Here is an 18012-nt window from a genome sequence, read left to right on the forward strand (position 1 = left end):
TAGGGTTAGGGGCTAGGGGCTAGGGTTTAGGGTTTATGGGTTTAGGGTTTAGGGTTTATGGGTTAGGGGTTAGGGTTTAGGGGTTAGGGGTTAGTTTAGGGGTTAGGGGCTAGGGTTAGGGTTTATGGGTTTAGGGTTTAGGGTTAGGGTTTATGGGTTAGGGGTTAGGGGTTAGGGGTTAGGGTTTAGGGGTTAGGGGTTAGGGTTAGGGTTAGGGTCCTGAAGTAGAAGACAAAGTTGTTTGTTTCTGTTGAAACAACAGAAACAAACAGAAGTTGTTACCATGGAGACCTGGATACATGAGAGAATGCAACCAGGTCTAAACCGAATCTATGTTATAACATTATACAACTCATTAATTACAAACACATTTCTTTACTTAAACATTTCAACTTCACGTAGAATATTCTGTCATTAAATGTGAGGAAAATGACATGATCTGACTCAGATATTTACAGCAAAAACAAACTAAACCTGCTCAAACCGGGCGGACCAGTTCGGGCTTTTACTCTGAAGCAGCGCACCGGAAAGCGTTAGCTGTTAGCCGTTAGCTGTTAGCCTGAGCTCAGACTAAATAGTGTAACATGTTTCGTGTGGGAGGCGATGCGGAGCGGCGGGTTCTGGCAGAGGTGAGAACCCAGACTATACCCGGGATGTGACCGGAAACACACTTTGATCCGTGTTTGAACCGAGCCGGGAAAGTTACCGCATTAGCCTGGTTAGCCTCGTTAGCCTGGTTAGCCTCGTTAGCCTGGTTAGCCTCGTTAGCCTGGTTAGCCTCGTTAGCCTCGTTAGCCTATGAGCTCAGCCCCAACCCACTGTCCCAGAAAAACACACAGAAATATGATTTAAACACACAAGAATACTGCCAATAAAATATTCACTTTGTAAATAAATATTTAATAATACCAAATATTTTAAACAGCATGATTAATACATTTCAACATTTAATCAAGCAAAAAATTATTAAATGAGGACTGATCTGTGTATCCTGGTTCTGGTTGAGTACTTCTCGTGTACTCTGTAGTTGCTGTACGTCTTGTATTCTATGTATTTGCAATACTTCTTGTGTACTTTGTAGTTGCAGTACTCTGACTCGGAGCTGGTGCAGGAGGAACTGAAGCAGGTTCGAGCTGTGTTTTCAGACCTGAGACTATACTGCGATATCTACTGTGAGTACTAGTACTACTGAGACTATACTGTGATATCTACTGTGAGTACTAGTACTACTGAGACTATACTGCGATATTTACTGTGAGTACTAGTACTACTGAGACTATACTGCGATATTTACTGTGAGTACTAGTACTACTGAGACTATACTGCGATATCTACTGTGAGTACTAGTACTACTGAGACTATACTGCAATATTTATTGTGAGTACTAGTACTACTGAGACTATACTGCGATATTTACTGTGAGTTCTAGTACTACTGAGACTATACTGTGATATCTACTGTGAGTACTAGTACTACTGAGACTATACTGCGATATTGACTGTGAGTACTAGTACTACTGAGACTATACTGCGATATCTACTGTGAGTACTAGTACTACTGAGACTATACTGCGATATTGACTGTGAGTACTAGTACTACTGAGACTATACTGCGATATCTACTGCGAGTACTAGTACTACTGAGACTATACTGCGATATTGACTGCGAGTACTAGTACTACTGAGACTATACTGCGATATCTACTGTGAGTACTAGTACTACTGAGACTATACTGTGATATTTACTGTGAGTACTAGTACTACTGAGACTATACTGCGATATTTACTGTGAGTACTAGTACTACTGAGACTATACTGCGATATTTACTGTGAGTACTAGTACTACTGAGACTATACTGCGATATCTACTGTGAGTACTAGTACTACTGAGACTATACTGCAATATTTATTGTGAGTACTAGTACTACTGAGACTATACTGCGATATTTACTGTGAGTTCTAGTACTACTGAGACTATACTGTGATATCTACTGTGAGTACTAGTACTACTGAGACTATACTGCGATATTGACTGTGAGTACTAGTACTACTGAGACTATACTGCGATATTGACTGTGAGTACTAGTACTACTGAGACTATACTGCGATATCTACTGCGAGTACTAGTACTACTGAGACTATACTGCGATATTGACTGCGAGTACTAGTACTACTGAGACTATACTGCGATATCTACTGTGAGTACTAGTACTACTGAGACTATACTGCGATATCTACTGTGAGTACTAGTACTACTGAGACTATACTGCGATATCTACTGTGAGTACTAGTACTACTGAGACTATACTGCGATATCTACTGTGAGTACTAGTACTACTACTTCAGGTTAGGGTAGTACTACTGTACTTTATGTGGGATTTGCTGCCCTACACTCACAACACTCATTCATACACCAGCACATAGACACTTGAGGCAAAGTGTCTTGCCCAAGTACACAACAACAGTGTACACTAGCGCCCCCTGTGGCACCTGGTGTTCCAGTGGTCTCCCATCCACGTACTGACCAAGTACTGACCAAGTACTGACCAAGTACTGACCAAGTACTGACCAAGTACTGACCATGTATAACCTGCGAACACAGATCTGGAGAGTCATGGTTATCGCCACAGCTAAAGAAGCCTCACAATCTAAATAGTGTTCTATCCAGTGTTCAGAGCACAGGCCTCTTTATCTTCCACATTTTCTTTCTGGTTAGATGACTAACAAGGCCGTGCTCAGCTTTAGTGTTGCTTCTGCACATTTACACTAAACTAACAAGGCCGTGCTCAGCTTTAGCGCTGCTTCTGCACATTTACACTAAACTATGTCAAATGTACTTCATGATAAAGACGTGTGTTTCTGTTGCAGGTTTTCCAAACAAACAGAAGAGACGACTTCTGTTTTTGGCTGGAACCATCCCAGTGTCCTACCAAGGTCAGAACCAGGACTGAACCAGGTCTGAACCAGGTCTGAACCAGGTCTGAACCAGGTCTGAACCAGGTCTGAACCAGGTCTGAACCAGGTCTAATCCAGGTCTAATCCAGGTCTAATCCAGGTCTAATCCAGGTCTAAACCAGGTCTGAACCAGGTCTGAACCAGGTCTGAACCAGGTCTGAACCAGGTCTGAACCAGGTCTGAACCAGGACTGAACCAGGTCTGAACCAGGACTAAATCAGGACTAAATCAGGACTTCTGTTGTTTTGGCCTACAGGGGGCGGGGCATGCAGGGGCTGGGGCCTACAGGGGGCAGGGCCTACAGTGTGTCATGTGATGTTTCTTTGCAGGCTCGCGGTATAACTTCCCGGTTTGTCTGTGGTTACATCACACTCACCCGGCGGCTCGACCGCGCTGCTGCCTCTGTCCTTCCGTGTCCATGGCGATAAACCCTCACTGTTGTTACGTCGACGCCCACGGCAACATCCTCCTGTCCCGCCTTCACACCTGGACCCAGGTAAGTCCTGACCCCGAGCGAGTCCTCGACCCGGGCGAGTCCTCGACCCGGGCGAGTCCTCGACCCGGGCGAGTCCTCGACCCGAGTCCTCGACCCGAGTCCTCGGTCAGAGTCCTGGTCCGAGTCCTGGTCCGAGTCCTGGTCCGAGTCCTGGTCCGAGTCCTGGTCCGAGTCCTGGTCCGAGTCCTGGTCCGAGTCCTGGTCTGGTTTTAGGGACAGTCCACTCTGGTTTTGTTACTGTCGGAGATGACGCAGGCGTTTGAGAAGGACACGCCTCTTTACTCCAGGCCCCTCCCCCCGCCTCAGACCCTGCCCTCTGCAGGTGGAGGCAGGTACTGCAGCTTTTACGGCTTAATTTATCATCAGCATTTGAACGGCTCACTGAGGATTGTGCTCCGCCCAGCAGGTCCGGCTCTGGTCCTGGTCTGAGTCCCGGCTCTCTTAAAGGGCCGGTGAAGAGGTCGTACTGTGATGACCTGAAGGACATTGACTTCAGCCCCGCCCACAAAAACCACAGCCCCACTCACTCTAGTCCCGCCCACTCAGGTGAGAGCACAAGCCCCTCCTGCTCTCGTTCAGGTCATTTTATTAATACTCACAGGTAGAATTGTTTCTTTATCCCAAAATGAAAATAGAAAATTGGGAAATAATGTTTTTATTTTTGAAACCTGTCCCAGAGTCTGAGGAGCTGCTTCAAGCCATGTCTGCTTTCACCCTGCAAACCAACCAATCAGAGCTCAGGCAGAGCCGTAAGCCCCTCCTCCTCCCCACCAGCGAGGAGCACAAGGCGGTAAATGTCACATGGTCCTGTTCCAGTCGACACTTTCTGGTACAAACTAATCCTGTCTCTGCAGATCTCACTTCTCCCTCCTCACAAGCTCCAGATGTTCCTCCAGCTGCAGCAAAGTATAGGGCGGGGCTACAGTGCAGAGGGGCGGGGCTACAGTGCAGAGGGGCGGAGCTACAGCACAGGAGAGCTCCTGGAGGCGGTGCGACTGAACGAGGACCTGGCGTCGGTCCAAAGGTTCCTGAATCACCTTTGCCCTGTGTGTCAAGAGCAAGTGTCCTTCAGCAAGGTGACTCCTCAAGTACTGATTCCTCCTCCTGACTCCTCCCCTCTACGCCCCCCAAGTCCTACCTCCTCCTTTCTAAGTACCAACTCCTCCCTAAGTCCTGACTCCTCCCTCTAAGTACTGACTCTTCCCCACTAAGTCCTGACTCCTCCCTCTAAGTACTGACTCCTCCCTCTAAGTACTGACTCCTCCCTCTAAGGACTGATTACTCCTCCTTCCGACTGATTACTCCTCCTTCCAATTACATCCTCACTCCGAAGTACTGACTCTCCCCAAATTTTGACTCCTCCCCCTAACCCTTAACACCTGAACCATATGAACCATATGAACCATATGATCCATATGAACCATATGAACCATATGATCCATATGAACCATATGATACATCACCCAGATCAGGGTTCAGAATAAGATAAGTATTGCAAAATGCGACGCATTTGTCAGAAAAAAACGCGTATTCAATTGTATAAACAAAGCGCCTAAAAGTACTGATCACTGTCAATCGATCGTCATTAAAACGACATGACGCATGTAGGACACTGTGTGGACATGACGCATGTAGGACGCTGTGTGGACATGACGCATGTAGGACGCTGTGTGGACATGACGCATGTAGGACACTGTGTGGACATGACGCATGTAGGACACTGTGTGGACATGACTCATGTAGGACGCTGTGTGGACATGACGCATGTAGGACGCTGTGTGGCCATGACGCATGTAGGACGCTGTGTGGACATGGCGCATGTAGGACGCTGTGTGGACATGACGCATGTAGGACGCTGTGTGGACATGACGCATGTAGGACGCTGTGTGGACATGACGCATGTAGGACGCTGTGTGGACATGACACATGTAGGACGCTGTGTGGACATGACGCATGTAGGACGCTGTGTGGACATGACGCATGTAGGACGCATGTAGGACGCTGTGTGGACATGACGCATGTAGGACGCTGTGTGGACATGACGCATGTAGGACGCTGTGTGGACATGACACATGTAGGACGCTGTGTGGACATGACGCATGTAGGACGCTGTGTGGACATGACGCATGTAGGACGCTGTGTGGACATGACACATGTAGGACGCTGTGTGGACATGACACATGTAGGACGCTGTGTGGACATGACGCATGTAGGACGCTGTGTGGACATGACGCATGTAGGACGCTGTGTGGACATGACGCATGTAGGACGCTGTGTGGACATGACGCATGTAGGACGCTGTGTGGACATGACACATGTAGGACGCTGTGTGGACATGACACATGTAGGACACTGTTAGCGTCACAGATTCAGACTCTCAGGTCAATAACTCTAAAGACAAAAGTCATATTTACAGTGTCACGTGACACAACCTCGTTTTTAACAGATGTGTATTTTGGGCTAGGCCAATCACACGCTCTGAATGTGCAGCAGAGACGAGTGTCTTAGGTCTCTGTGCGAGTCCTCTTTGAGTCCTGCTTTAGGTCTTGTGTCCTCAGATGGTGTTGATGACCCACTGCTGCTGTTCTCTGTGCGAGTCCTGTTTTAAATCCTGGTTTTCATCCGTGATCCGAGAGAAGAGCGTGGAGCAGTTTGTGTGTCCACTCTGCGGAAAACCTGACTTCAGGGACCAGCCCGACCTGGACATGGACTACTTCAACCTGCTGGACACTCAGGTGGGTCTAGAACATTCTAGGACCAGACTAGAACGTGCTGGACACTCAGGTGGGTCTAGAACATTCTAGGACCAGACTAGAACGTGCTGGACACTCGGGTGGGTCTAGAACATTCTAGGACCAGACTAGAACGTGCTGGACACTCGGGTGGGTCTAGAACATTCTAGGACCAGACTAGAACCTGCTGGACACTCGGGTGGGTCTAGAACATTCTAGGACCAGACTAGAACCTGCTGGACACTCGGGTGGGTCTAGAACATTCTAGGACCAGACTAGAACCTGCTGGACACTCGGGTGGGTCTAGAACATTCTAGGACCAGACTAGAACCTGCTGGACACTCGGGTGGGTCTAGAACATTCTAGGACCAGACTAGAACCTGCTGGACACTCGGGTGGGTCTAGAACATTCTAGGACCAGACTAGAACCTGCTGGACACTCGGGTGGGTCTAGAACATTCTAGGACCAGACTAGAACCTTCTGTTCTTCTTCTCAGGTGAAACACTTCCTGTCTGAGGAGCTTCACGAGTTGTTCCAGAGGAAACTCAGAGACCGAGCTCTAATCCACATGAAGCACTTCTGTTGGTGTTCACACGTGAGAACGCTTCTGTGGCCACGCCTTCTGTGGCCACGCCTTCTGTGGCCACGCCTTCTGTGGCCACGCCCCCTCTCATTGCGCTGCTCATTTTTCCCACTATTCGGACCAACTGTACATTAGTATATAATTATATACAAATTCAGACCAAGTTTATTTTATTTTAAGTTCTAAACTTGAGTCATGCACTTTTGATTTAATTACTTTTAATGTTCATTGTTGTGTTCTGTCCATCGACAATAAACCCTTTGACTCTGATTCTAGGGGCCGGGGCCGGATCGCGGGGGCAGGGCCGGGGTCGGGGCCGGATCGCGGGGGCAGGGCCGGGGCCGGAGCCGGATCGCGGGGGCAGCAGCCTAAGCAGTGACTCGCAGACTTTCCCCTCCCCAGACACTTCCTCCAGCTCCCCGGGGGGTTCCCAGGCCAGAGAGACATAGTCCCTCCAGCGTGTCCTGGGTCTTCCCCGGGGCCTCTTCCCAATGGGACATGCCCAGAACACCTGCCCAGGGAGGAGCCCAGGAGGAGCAGCGGCTCTACTCTGAGCTCCTCCCATGTGACTGAGCTCCTCCCCCTATCTCTAAAGGAGCGCCCCGCCCCCGGCGGAGGAAACTTATTTTGACCCATCTTTTCCTTTTGGTCATTACCCAAAGCTCATGACCATAAGTGAGGTCAGGACGTAGAGTGACTGGCAAATGGTCCTGGTCCTGGTCCTGGTCCTGGTCCTGGTCTAACCCTGGTCCTGGTCCTGGTCCTGGTCTAACCCTGATCCTGGTCTAACCCTGGTTCTGGTCCTTCAGTGCTCGTTTGGTGTGGTTCATGAGTCTGGATCTCTTAAGATGGACTGTCCGAGCTGCAACAAGTCCACCTGCTCCCGCTGCAGATCCCCGGTGAGACCTGAAACCAGAACTGAACCGGGCCTGGATCAGGCCTGATCCAGGCCTGGACCAGGCCTGGACCAGGCCTGGTCCAGGCCTCCATCCAGAGCTCAATATTGTTTTTGGTGTTTCAGTGGAGTCCGGAGCATGAGGGCATCTCCTGTGAGGACTTCAGAGTCCGGACTAAGACCAAGACTGGCCTTTACTTCAACTGCATAGGTAACACGCACCCTGACCTGGTATAGACCTGGTTTAGTCCTGCTTTAGACCTGCTTTAGACCTGGTTTAGACCTGGTTTAGTCCTGGTTTAGACCTGCTTTAGTCCTGGTTTAGACCTGGTATAGTCCTGCTTTAGACCTGCTTTAGACCTGGTTCAGACCTGGTTTAGACCTGGTTTAGTCCTGGTTTAGACCTGCTTTAGTCCTGGTTTAGACCTGGTATAGTCCTGCTTTAGACCTGCTTTAGACCTGGTTCAGACCTGGTATAGTCCTGCTTTAGACCTGCTTTAGACCTGGTTTAGACCTGGTTCAGACCTGGTATAGTCCTGCTTTAGACCTGCTTTAGACCTGGTTTAGACCTGGTTTAGTCCTGGTTTAGACCTGCTTTAGTCCTGGTTTAGACCTGGTATAGTCCTGCTTTATACCTGCTTTAGACCTGGTTTAGACCTGGTTTAGACCTGCTTTAGTCCTGCTTTAGACCTGCTTTAGACCTGCTTTAGACCTGGTTTAGACCTGCTTTAGTCCTGGTTTAGACCTGCTTTAGTCCTGCTTTAGTCCTGCTTTAGTCCTGGTTTAGACCTGCTTTAGTCCTGCTTTAGTCCTGCTTTAGTCCTGGTTTAGACCTGCTTTAGTCCTGCTTTAGACCTGCTTTAGACCTGGTTTAGTCCTGGTTTAGACCTGCTTTAGTCCTGCTTTAGACCTGCTTTAGTCCTGGTTTAGACCTGCTTTAGTCCTGCTTTAGTCCTGCTTTAGTCCTGCTTTAGTCCTGCTTTAGTCCTGCTTTAGTCCTGGTTTAGACCTGCTTTAGTCCTGCTTTAGACCTGCTTTAGACCTGGTTTAGTCCTGGTTTAGTCCTGCTTTAGTCCTGCTTTAGACCTGCTTTAGACCTGGTTTAGTCCTGGTTTAGTCCTGCTTTAGTCCTGGTTTAGACCTGCTTTAGTCCTGCTTTAGTCCTGCTTTAGTCCTGGTTTAGACCTGCTTTAGTCCTGCTTTAGACCTGCTTTAGACCTGGTTTAGTCCTGGTTTAGACCTGCTTTAGTCCTGCTTTAGACCTGCTTTAGACCTGGTTTAGTCCTGGTTTAGTCCTGCTTTAGTCCTGCTTTAGATCTGCTTTAGACCTGGTTTAGTCCTGGTTTAGACCTGCTTTAGACCTGCTTTAGTCCTGCTTTAGACCTGCTTTAGTCCTGGTTTGGACCTGCTTTAGTCCTGGTTTAGCCCCTCTTTAGCCCTGCTTTGTCCTCAGAGTGTCCAGACTGTGGGGAGCTGTACTCGGGCTCTAGAGGAGGATGTCTTCACTTCTCGTGTCTTCGCTGTGGGACTCAGTTCTGTGGCGGCTGCAGTCGTCGCTTCGTCCACGGACAAGTACATTTGATCTGTTTTATCTCAAAATAATCAAACTTCTTCTCAGCGTCCTGCTCTGTCTTTCAGGACATGTGTCTTCTCAGTGTCCTGCTCTGTCTTTCAGGACATGTGTCTTCTCAGTGTCCTGCTCTGTCTTTCAGGACATGTGTCTTCTCAGCGTCCTGCTCTGTCTTTCAGGACATGTGTCTTCTCAGCGTCCTGCTCTGTCTTTCAGGACACGTGTCTTCTCAGTGTCCTGCTCTGTCTTTTAGGACTGTGTCTTCTCAGTGTCCTGCTCTGTCTTTCAGGACATGTGTCTTCTCAGTGTCCTGCGCTGTCTTTCAGGACTGTGTCTTCTCAGTGTCCTATTCTGTCTTTTAGGACTGTGTCTTCTCAGTGTCCTGCTGTCTTTTAGGACTGTGTCTTCTCAGTGTCCTGCTCTGTCTTTCAGGACTGTGTCTTCTCAGTGTCCTGCTCTGTCTTTCAGGACTGTGTCTTCTCAGTGTCCTGCTCTGTCTTTCAGGACTGTGTCTTCTCAGTGTCCTGCTCTGTCTTTCAGGACTGTGTCTTCTCAGTGTCCTGCTCGTTGCGAGGACTTCATGCTCATCATCCCAGAGACTGTATTTATCACCTCAGAGACTGGAGCGTGTCACGCCTCCACCTGCTGCTCCAGGTGAGTTTGACCCATTTCTCCGCCCCCTCAGCCACCGTGAGAGCTCACTGTTAGCTTACAGCTGCTAACCCACTGTTAGCTTACCGCTTCTAACTCACTGTTAGCTTACAGCTGCTAACCCACTGTTAGCTTACCGCTTCTAACTCACTGTTAGCTTACAGCTGCTAACCCACTGTTAGCTTACAGCTGCTAACCCACTGTTATCTTACCGCTTCTAACTCACTGTTAGCTTACAGCTGCTAGCTCACTGTTAGCTTACAGCTGCTAGCTCACTGTTAGCTTACAGCTGCTAACCCACTGTTATCTTACCACTTCTAACCCACTGTTATCTTACCACTTCTAACTCACTGTTAGCTTACAGCTTCTAACTCACTGTTTGCTTACAGCTGCTAGCTCACTGTTAGCTTACAGTTAGCTTACAGCTGCTAGCTCACTGTTAGCTTACAGTTAGCTTACAGCTGCTAGCTCACTGTTAGCTTACAGTTTGCTTACAGCTGCTAGTTCACTGTTAGCTTACAGCTGCTAGTTCACTGTTAGCTTACAGCTGCTAGCTCACTGTTAGCTTACAGCTGCTAGCTCACTGTTAGCTTACAGCTGCTAGCTCACTGTTAGCTTACAGCTGCTAAACCAGGTCTAAACTAGGTCCAGACCAGGACTAAACCAGGACTAAACCAGGTCTAAACCAGGTCTAAACCAGGTCTAAACCTGGTCCAAACCAGGTCCAAACCAGGACTAAACCAGGTCTAAACCAGGTCTAAACCAGATCCAAACCAGGTCTAAACCAGGACCAAACCAGATCCAAACCAGGTCCAAACCAGGTCTAAACCAGGTCTAAACCAGGTCCAAACCAGGTCCAAACTAGGTCTAAACCAGGTCTAAACCAGGACTAAACCAGGTTGAAACCAGGTCTTAACCAGGTCTAAACCAGGTCTAAACCAGGTCTAAACCAGGTCTAAACCAGGTCTAAACCAGGTCTAAACCAGGTCCAAACCAGGACTAAACCAGGACTAAACCAGGACTGAACCAGGTCTGAACCAGGTCTGAACCAGGTCCGAACCAGGTCCGAACCAGGTCCGAACCAGGTCCGAACCAGGTCCGAACCAGGTCCGAACCAGGACTGAACCAGGACTGAACCAGGACTGAACCAGGTCCAAACCAGGACTAAACCAGGACTAAACCAGGTCTAAACCAGGTCCAAACCAGGTCCAAACCAGGTCCAAACCAGGACTAAACCAGGTCCAAACCAGGACTAAACCAGGTCCAAACCAGGACTAAACAAGGACTAAACCAGATCCAAACCAGGTCCAAACCAGGTCCTAACCAGGTCCTAACCAGGACTGAACCAGGTCCAAACCAGGACTAAACCAGGACTAAACCAGGACTAAACCAGGACTAAACCAGGTCTAAACCAGGTCCAAACCAGGTCCAAACCAGGTCCAAACCAGGTCCAAACCAGGTCCAAACCAGGACTAAACCAGGTCCAAACCAGGACTAAACAAGGACTAAACCAGATCCAAACCAGGTCCAAACCAGGTCCTAACCAGGACTAAACCAGGTCCAAACCAGGTCCAAACCAGGATTAAACCAGGTCCAAACCAGGTCCAAACCAGGACTAAACCAGGACTAAACCAGGACTAAATCAGGTCCAAATCAGGACTAAACCAGGTCTAAACCAGGTCTAAACCAGGACTAAACCAGGACTAAACCAGGACTAAACCAGGTCTAAACCAGGTCTAAACCAGGTCCAAACCAGGTCCAAACCAGGTCCAAACCAGGTCCAATCCAGGACTAAACCAGGTCTAAACCAGGTCTAAACCAGGTCTAAACCAGGTCTAAACCAGGTCTAAATCAGGTCTAAACCAGGTCTAAACTAGGACTAAACCAGGACTAAACCAGGTCTAAACCAGGTCTAAACCAGGACTAAACCAGGACTAAAGCAGGTCTAAACTAGGACTAAACCAGGACTAAAGCAGGTCTGATAATGTGTAGTCCGCTCAGTCAGTGTCTGAAGGTTTAGGTGATAAAATACTGTAAAATAGCATCATGATTTTTTTTTTGAATTCCCAACAATGTTTATAACCAAATATGGATCAAAGATTAATTTCCTACAGTTCTTATTTTACTGATGTAGTTGTTTCCATCAAAAACATTGTATATTTGTGTTTGTTTACCACAAGAAATTGTAATGATTAAATAATGATCAATGTTACTACCATTTTTTTCACTCACATACGACTGAGGAGGTTATTATGTTCTAGAGTCCGGAGGTAGGGGGCGCTGTCATGTCTCTAGAATGGCTTTATGTTCTAGAGTCCGGAGGCAGGGGGCGCTGTCATGTCTCTAGAATGGCTTTATGTTCTAGAGTCCGGAGGTAGGGGGCGCTGTCATGTCTCTAGAATGGCTTTATGTTCTAGAGTCCGGAGGTAGGGGGGCGCTGTCATCTCTCTAGAATGGCTTTATGTTCTAGAGTCCGGAGGTAGGGGGCGCTGTCATGTCTCTAGAATGGCTTTATGTTCTAGAGTCCGGAGGTAGGGGGCGCTGTCATGTCTCTAGAATGGCTTTTACAAACACACAAGCGTTTTATATGATGGCAAAAAAAAGAGCTCAACATCTGAAATGTTTTACAGTTTTACAGAGGAAGTCCGATCTGGATCGAAGAGGCCAATCTGAGCGCAGGCCCCGCCCTCCCCTCAGGTCAGTCTCTTCTGATTGGTCGCAAACACAGTAGAGCTAAAGTACAAACACAGTAGAGCTAAAGTACAAACACAAACACAGTAGAGCTAAAGTACAAACACAGTAGAGCTAAAGTACAAACACAAACACAGTAGAGCTAAAGTACAAACACAGTAGAGCTAAAGTACAAACACAAACACAGTAGAGCTAAAGTACAAACACAGTAGAGCTAAAGTACAAACACAAACACAGTAGAGCTAAAGTACAAACACAGTAGAGCTAAAGTACAAACACAAACACAGTAGAGCTAAAGTACAAACACAGTAGAGCTAAAGTACAAACACAAACACAGTAGAGCTAAAGTACAAACACAGTAGAGCTAAAGTACAAACACAAACACAGTAGAGCTAAAGTACAAACACAAACACAGTAGAGCTAAAGTACAAACACAAACACAGTAGAGCTAAAGTACAAACACAGTAGAGCTAAAGTACAAACACAAACACAGTAGAGCTAAAGTACAAACACAAACACAGTAGAGCTAAAGTACAAACACAGTAGAGCTAAAGTACAAACACAGTAGAGCTAAAGTACAAACACAGTGGAGTTTAAAGGAATAATAGAGGATTTTCCCCGATTTGAGAACTCAAGCGACTGTTAGTCCCTTTTTTTAAAGGCTGGTTTGTTTTTATTGTTTACAGCATTTTGTTTGTTTGTTTGTTTGTGAGGAGCCGTGCTCGTGGATCCGCCGCCAGGACATCTCCTACTGTTGTGTTCGTGTTTGATCTTCTCGTCTCTTTCAGGGATGTGTCCTGTCACTGAGGTCAGAGGTCACTGCGAGGAGCCGTGTGGAAAAGCAGCACCTCCTGGAGTCTACCGTGGGTACTGCAGGTACTAAACCAGGACTGGCTGGAATGATGGTGGATTACACCACAGAGACAACATTTGAAAATCGTTCATGGATAAACTGTGATAATGAATGACACATGATGCAGAGCGTAACCGTAACATGTGTGAAGTGTAACTCAAACCATCTGTGCAGCTGCAGGTCCGGGTTTGATGGAGCCTCAGGACAACATCGTCTACAAACAGCAGAGATGAGATCCTGTGCTCCCCAAACCGGGGCCCTCTGACCCCTGACCACACCCTCTGACCCCTGACCACACCCTCTGACCTCTGACCACACCCTCTGACCCCTGACCGCACCCTCTGACCCCTGACCACACCCTCTGACCCCTGACTGAGACTAGAAATTCTGTCCATACAAACTATGAACAGAAGTGGTGACAAAGCGCAGCCCTGAGGAGTCCCTCATGCACTGGGAACAGGTCTGACTCACTGCAGTGAACACAGCTCCTGCTCCTGTCAGACAGGGACCAGACAGCCCTGAGCAAAGGGCCCCGGACCCCGTATTTCTGGAGCACCCCCCAAAGGACACCCCGATTAGACCCTGTTTAGACCCTGTTTAGACCCTGTTTAGACCCTGTTTAGACCCTGTTTCCCTGGTCCCAGGTCTCATTACTTGGAGCGTCTGGTGGATCTGCTGAAGGTTCTTGGAGCAGATCCTGTGGTTGTGTTTTCTGTGGAGGAGCTGGAGACGGAGCTGCGCCGCTGGAACCAACCTGTCCCACCTCGACCGGACCCTCGACCGGACCCTCCACCGGACCCTCCACCCGACACAGCGGAACCAGAGCTACAGCACCACGCCCACCTCACTCGGGTACTGCCAGCGCATTATCATCAGCACTCTGAGCTTTCCACAGAAAAACATCTCCAAACATCCGTCATCACTAAATCAGTAAATAAATGAGCCACGCCTGAAAAGGGGTTCATTCATGTGCGGGGCCCAGGTTCTGCTCGATGTGTTGGGTAACAGAAGAACTCGTGGTTTCTTAAAGTTCTGCTCGATGTGTTGGGTAACAGAAGATCTCGTGGTTTCTTAAGGTTCTGCTCGATGTGTTGGGTAACAGAAGAACTCGTGGTTTCTTAAGGTTCTGCTCGATGTGTTGGGTAACAGAAGAACTCGTGGTTTCTTAAGGTTCTGCTCGATGTGTTGGGTAACAGAAGAACTCGTGGTTTCTTAAGGTTCTGCTCGATGTGTTGGGTAACAGAAGAACTCGTGGTTTCTTAAGGTTCTGCTCGATGTGTTGGGTAACAGAAGAACTCGTGGTTTCTTAAGGTTCTGCTCGATGTGTTGGGTAACAGAAGAACTCGTGGTTTCTTAAGGTTCTGCTCGATGTGTTGGGTAACAGAAGAACTCGTGGTTTCTTAAGGTTCTGCTCGATGTGTTGGGTAACAGAAGAACTCGTGGTTTCTTAAGGTTCTGCTCGATGTGTTGGGTAACAGAAGAATTCGTGGTTTCTTAAGGTTCTGCTCGATGTGTTGGGTAACAGAAGAACTCGTGGTTTCTTAAGGTTCTGCTCGATGTGTTGGGTAACAGAAGAACTCGTGGTTTCTTAAGGTTCTGCTCGATGTGTTGGGTAACAGAAGAACTCGTGGTTTCTTAAGGTTCTGCTCGATGTGTTGGGTAACAGAAGAACTCGTGGTTTCTTAAGGTTCTGCTCGATGTGTTGGGTAACAGAAGAACTCGTGGTTTCTTAAGGTTCTGCTCGATGTGTTGGGTAACAGAAGAACTCGTGGTTTCTTAAGGTTCTGCTCGATGTGTTGGGTAACAGAAGAACTCGTGGTTTCTTAAGGTTCTGCTCGATGTGTTGGGTAACAGAAGAACTCGTGGTTTCTTAAGGTTCTGCTCGATGTGTTGGGTAACAGAAGAACTCGTGGTTTCTTAAGGTTCTGCTCGATGTGTTGGGTAACAGAAGAACTCGTGGTTTCTTAAGGTTCTGCTCGATGTGTTGGGTAACAGAAGAACTCGTGGTTTCTTAAGGTTCTGCTCGATGTGTTGGGTAACAGAAGAACTCGTGGTTTCTTAAGGTTCTGCTCGATGGGTTGGGTAACAGAAGAACTCGTGGTTTCTTAAGGTTCTGCTCGATGTGTTGGGTAACAGAAGAACTCGTGGTTTCTTAAGGTTCTGCTCGATGTGTTGGGTAACAGAAGAACTCGTGGTTTCTTAAGGTTCTGCTCGATGTGTTGGGTAACAGAAGAACTCGTGGTTTCTTAAGGTTCTGCTCGATGTGTTGGGTAACAGAAGAACTCGTGGTTTCTTAAGGTTCTGCTCGATGGGTTGGGTAACAGAAGAACTCGTGGTTTCTTAAGGTTCTGCTCGATGTGTTGGGTAACAGAAGAACTCGTGGTTTCTTAAGGTTCTGCTCGATGTGTTGGGTAACAGAAGAACTCGTGGTTTCTTAAGGTTCTGCTCGATGTGTTGGGTAACAGAAGAACTCGTGGTTTCTTAAGGTTCTGCTCGATGTGTTGGGTAACAGAAGAACTCGTGGTTTCTTAAGGTTCTGCTCGATGTGTTGGGTAACAGAAGAACTCGTGGTTTCTGAGTCTCAGACCTTTCCTGGTTCTGTTCTGCTTCAGATGGTCCTGCAGAATCTTCCTCTGAAGACGCGAACTGGACCAGGAGCTGCAGTTTGGACCTCAGTGTCTGCTCCTCCCCAACCTGGACTAGACCAGGACTAAAGCAGGACTAGACCAGGACTAAAGCAGGACTAAAGCAGGACTAAAGCAGGACTAGACCAGGACTAAAGCAGGACTAAAGCAGGACTAGACCAGGACTAAAGCAGGACTAAAGCAGGACTAAAGCAGGACTAGACCAGGACTAAAGCAGGACTAAAGCAGGACTAAAGCAGGACTAGACCAGGACTAAAGCAGGACTAAAGCAGGACTAAAGCAGGACTAGACCAGGACTAAAGCAGGACTAGACCAGGACTAAAGCAGGACTAGACCAGGACTAAAGCAGGACTAAAGCAGGACTAAAGCAGGACTAGACCAGGACTAAAGCAGGACTAGACCAGGACTAGACCAGGACTAAAGCAGGACTAAAGCAGGTCTAAAGCAGGACTAAAGCAGGTCTAAAGCAGGACTAAAGCAGGACTAAAGCAGGACTAAAGCAGGACTAAAGCAGGACTAGACCAGGACTAGACCAGGACTAAAGCAGGACTAAAGCAGGACTAAAGCAGGACTAAAGCAGGACTAGACCAGGACTAAAGCAGGACTAGACCAGGACTAAAGCAGGACTAAAGCAGGACTAAAGCAGGACTAAAGCAGGACTAGACCAGGACTAAAGCAGGACTAAAGCAGGACTAAAGCAGGACTAAAGCAGGACTAAAGCAGGACTAAAGCAGGACTAGACCAGGACTAAAGCAGGACTAAAGCAGGACTAGACCAGGACTAAAGCAGGACTAAAGCAGGACTAGACCAGGACTAAAGCAGGACTAAAGCAGGACTAAAGCAGGACTAGACCAGGACTAGACCAGGACTAGACCAGGACTAGACCAGGACTAAAGCAGGACTAAAGCAGGACTAAAGCAGGACTAGACCAGGACTAAAGCAGGACTAGACCAGGACTAAAGCAGGACTAGACCAGGACTAAAGCAGGACTCTGGTCTGCTGCTATAGTTTTCAGCCTGGTTTTAATCCAGAAATGTAATGTAATGTTTAAAAATGATAAATGAAGCTGTCCATAGCATAATGTTAACGCCGTCTTCTGTTTGTGCCTGACACTTATGACACTGACACTTATGACACTTATGACACTGACACTTATGACACTTATGACACTTATGACACTGACACTTATGACACTTATGACACTGACACTTATGACACTTATGACACTGACACTTATGACACTTATGACACTTATGACACTTATGACACTGACACTTATGACACTTATGACACTTATGACACTGACACTTATGACACTGACACTTATGACACTTATGACACTTATGACACTTATGACACTTATGACACTGACACATATGACACTGACACTGACGACACTTATGACACTGACACTTATGACACTTATGACACTGACACTTATGACACTTATGACACCGACAACACTTATGACACTGACACTTATGACACCGACAACACTTATGACACTGACACTTATGACACTGACACTTATGACACCGACAACACTTATGACACTGACACTTATGACACTGACACTTATGACACTGACACTTATGACACTGACACTTATGACACTGACACTTATGACACTGACGACACTTATGACACTTATGACACTGACACTTATGACACTTATGACACTGACACTTCTGACACTTCTGACACTAATGACACTTCTGACACTTCTGACACTAATGACACTAATGACACTTATGACACTTATGACACTGACACTAATGACACCGACGACACTTATGACACCGACACTTATGACACTGACACTTATGACACTGACACTTATGACACTGACACTTATGACACTGACGACACTTATGACACTGACACTTATGACACTTATGACACTGACACTTATGACACTGACGACACTTATGACACTGACAC

General features: G+C 47.5%; 2 protein-coding genes across 5 annotated transcripts in view; one reads left to right on the forward strand and one right to left on the reverse strand.

Moving 5' to 3' along the window:
- afg3l2 (AFG3-like AAA ATPase 2) overlaps positions 1-18012 on the reverse strand; it is a 511786-nt gene that overhangs the window by 246688 nt on the left and 247086 nt on the right. The window contains exon 18 of one of the 3 annotated variants that reach the window (XM_072462200.1): positions 13382-13392. The exons of the other annotated variants lie outside the window; for them this stretch is intronic. The gene's annotated coding sequence lies outside the window, so the exon portion shown is untranslated. Of the gene's footprint in view, positions 1-13381; positions 13393-18012 lie in introns of those variants that run through there. 3 annotated transcript variants of the gene reach the window in all.
- Positions 532-17195, forward strand: LOC140376958 (E3 ubiquitin-protein ligase lubel). 2 transcript variants are annotated; one of them, XM_072462204.1, is made up of 18 exons: positions 532-629; positions 1082-1172; positions 2868-2933; positions 3284-3450; positions 3664-3782; positions 3857-4029; positions 4128-4240; positions 4305-4526; positions 6009-6185; positions 6680-6778; positions 7576-7665; positions 7788-7872; positions 9115-9233; positions 9772-9885; positions 12513-12579; positions 13362-13449; positions 14071-14278; positions 16039-17195. In XM_072462204.1, the coding sequence occupies exons 1-18, from the start codon at positions 585-587 to the stop codon at positions 16138-16140; spliced, it is 2145 nt and encodes a 714-aa protein (XP_072318305.1). In that variant the 5' UTR covers positions 532-584; the 3' UTR covers positions 16141-17195. The 2 variants fall into 2 exon arrangements, with proteins under 2 accessions (XP_072318305.1, XP_072318306.1); XM_072462205.1 differs by having other exon boundaries at positions 3857-3996.

Source organism: Eucyclogobius newberryi, unplaced genomic scaffold, assembly GCF_026437365.1.
Source record: "Eucyclogobius newberryi isolate DKJ021-1_F unplaced genomic scaffold, fEucNew1.0.hap1 SCAF_39, whole genome shotgun sequence".
Lineage (NCBI taxonomy): Eukaryota > Metazoa > Chordata > Actinopteri > Gobiiformes > Gobiidae > Eucyclogobius > Eucyclogobius newberryi.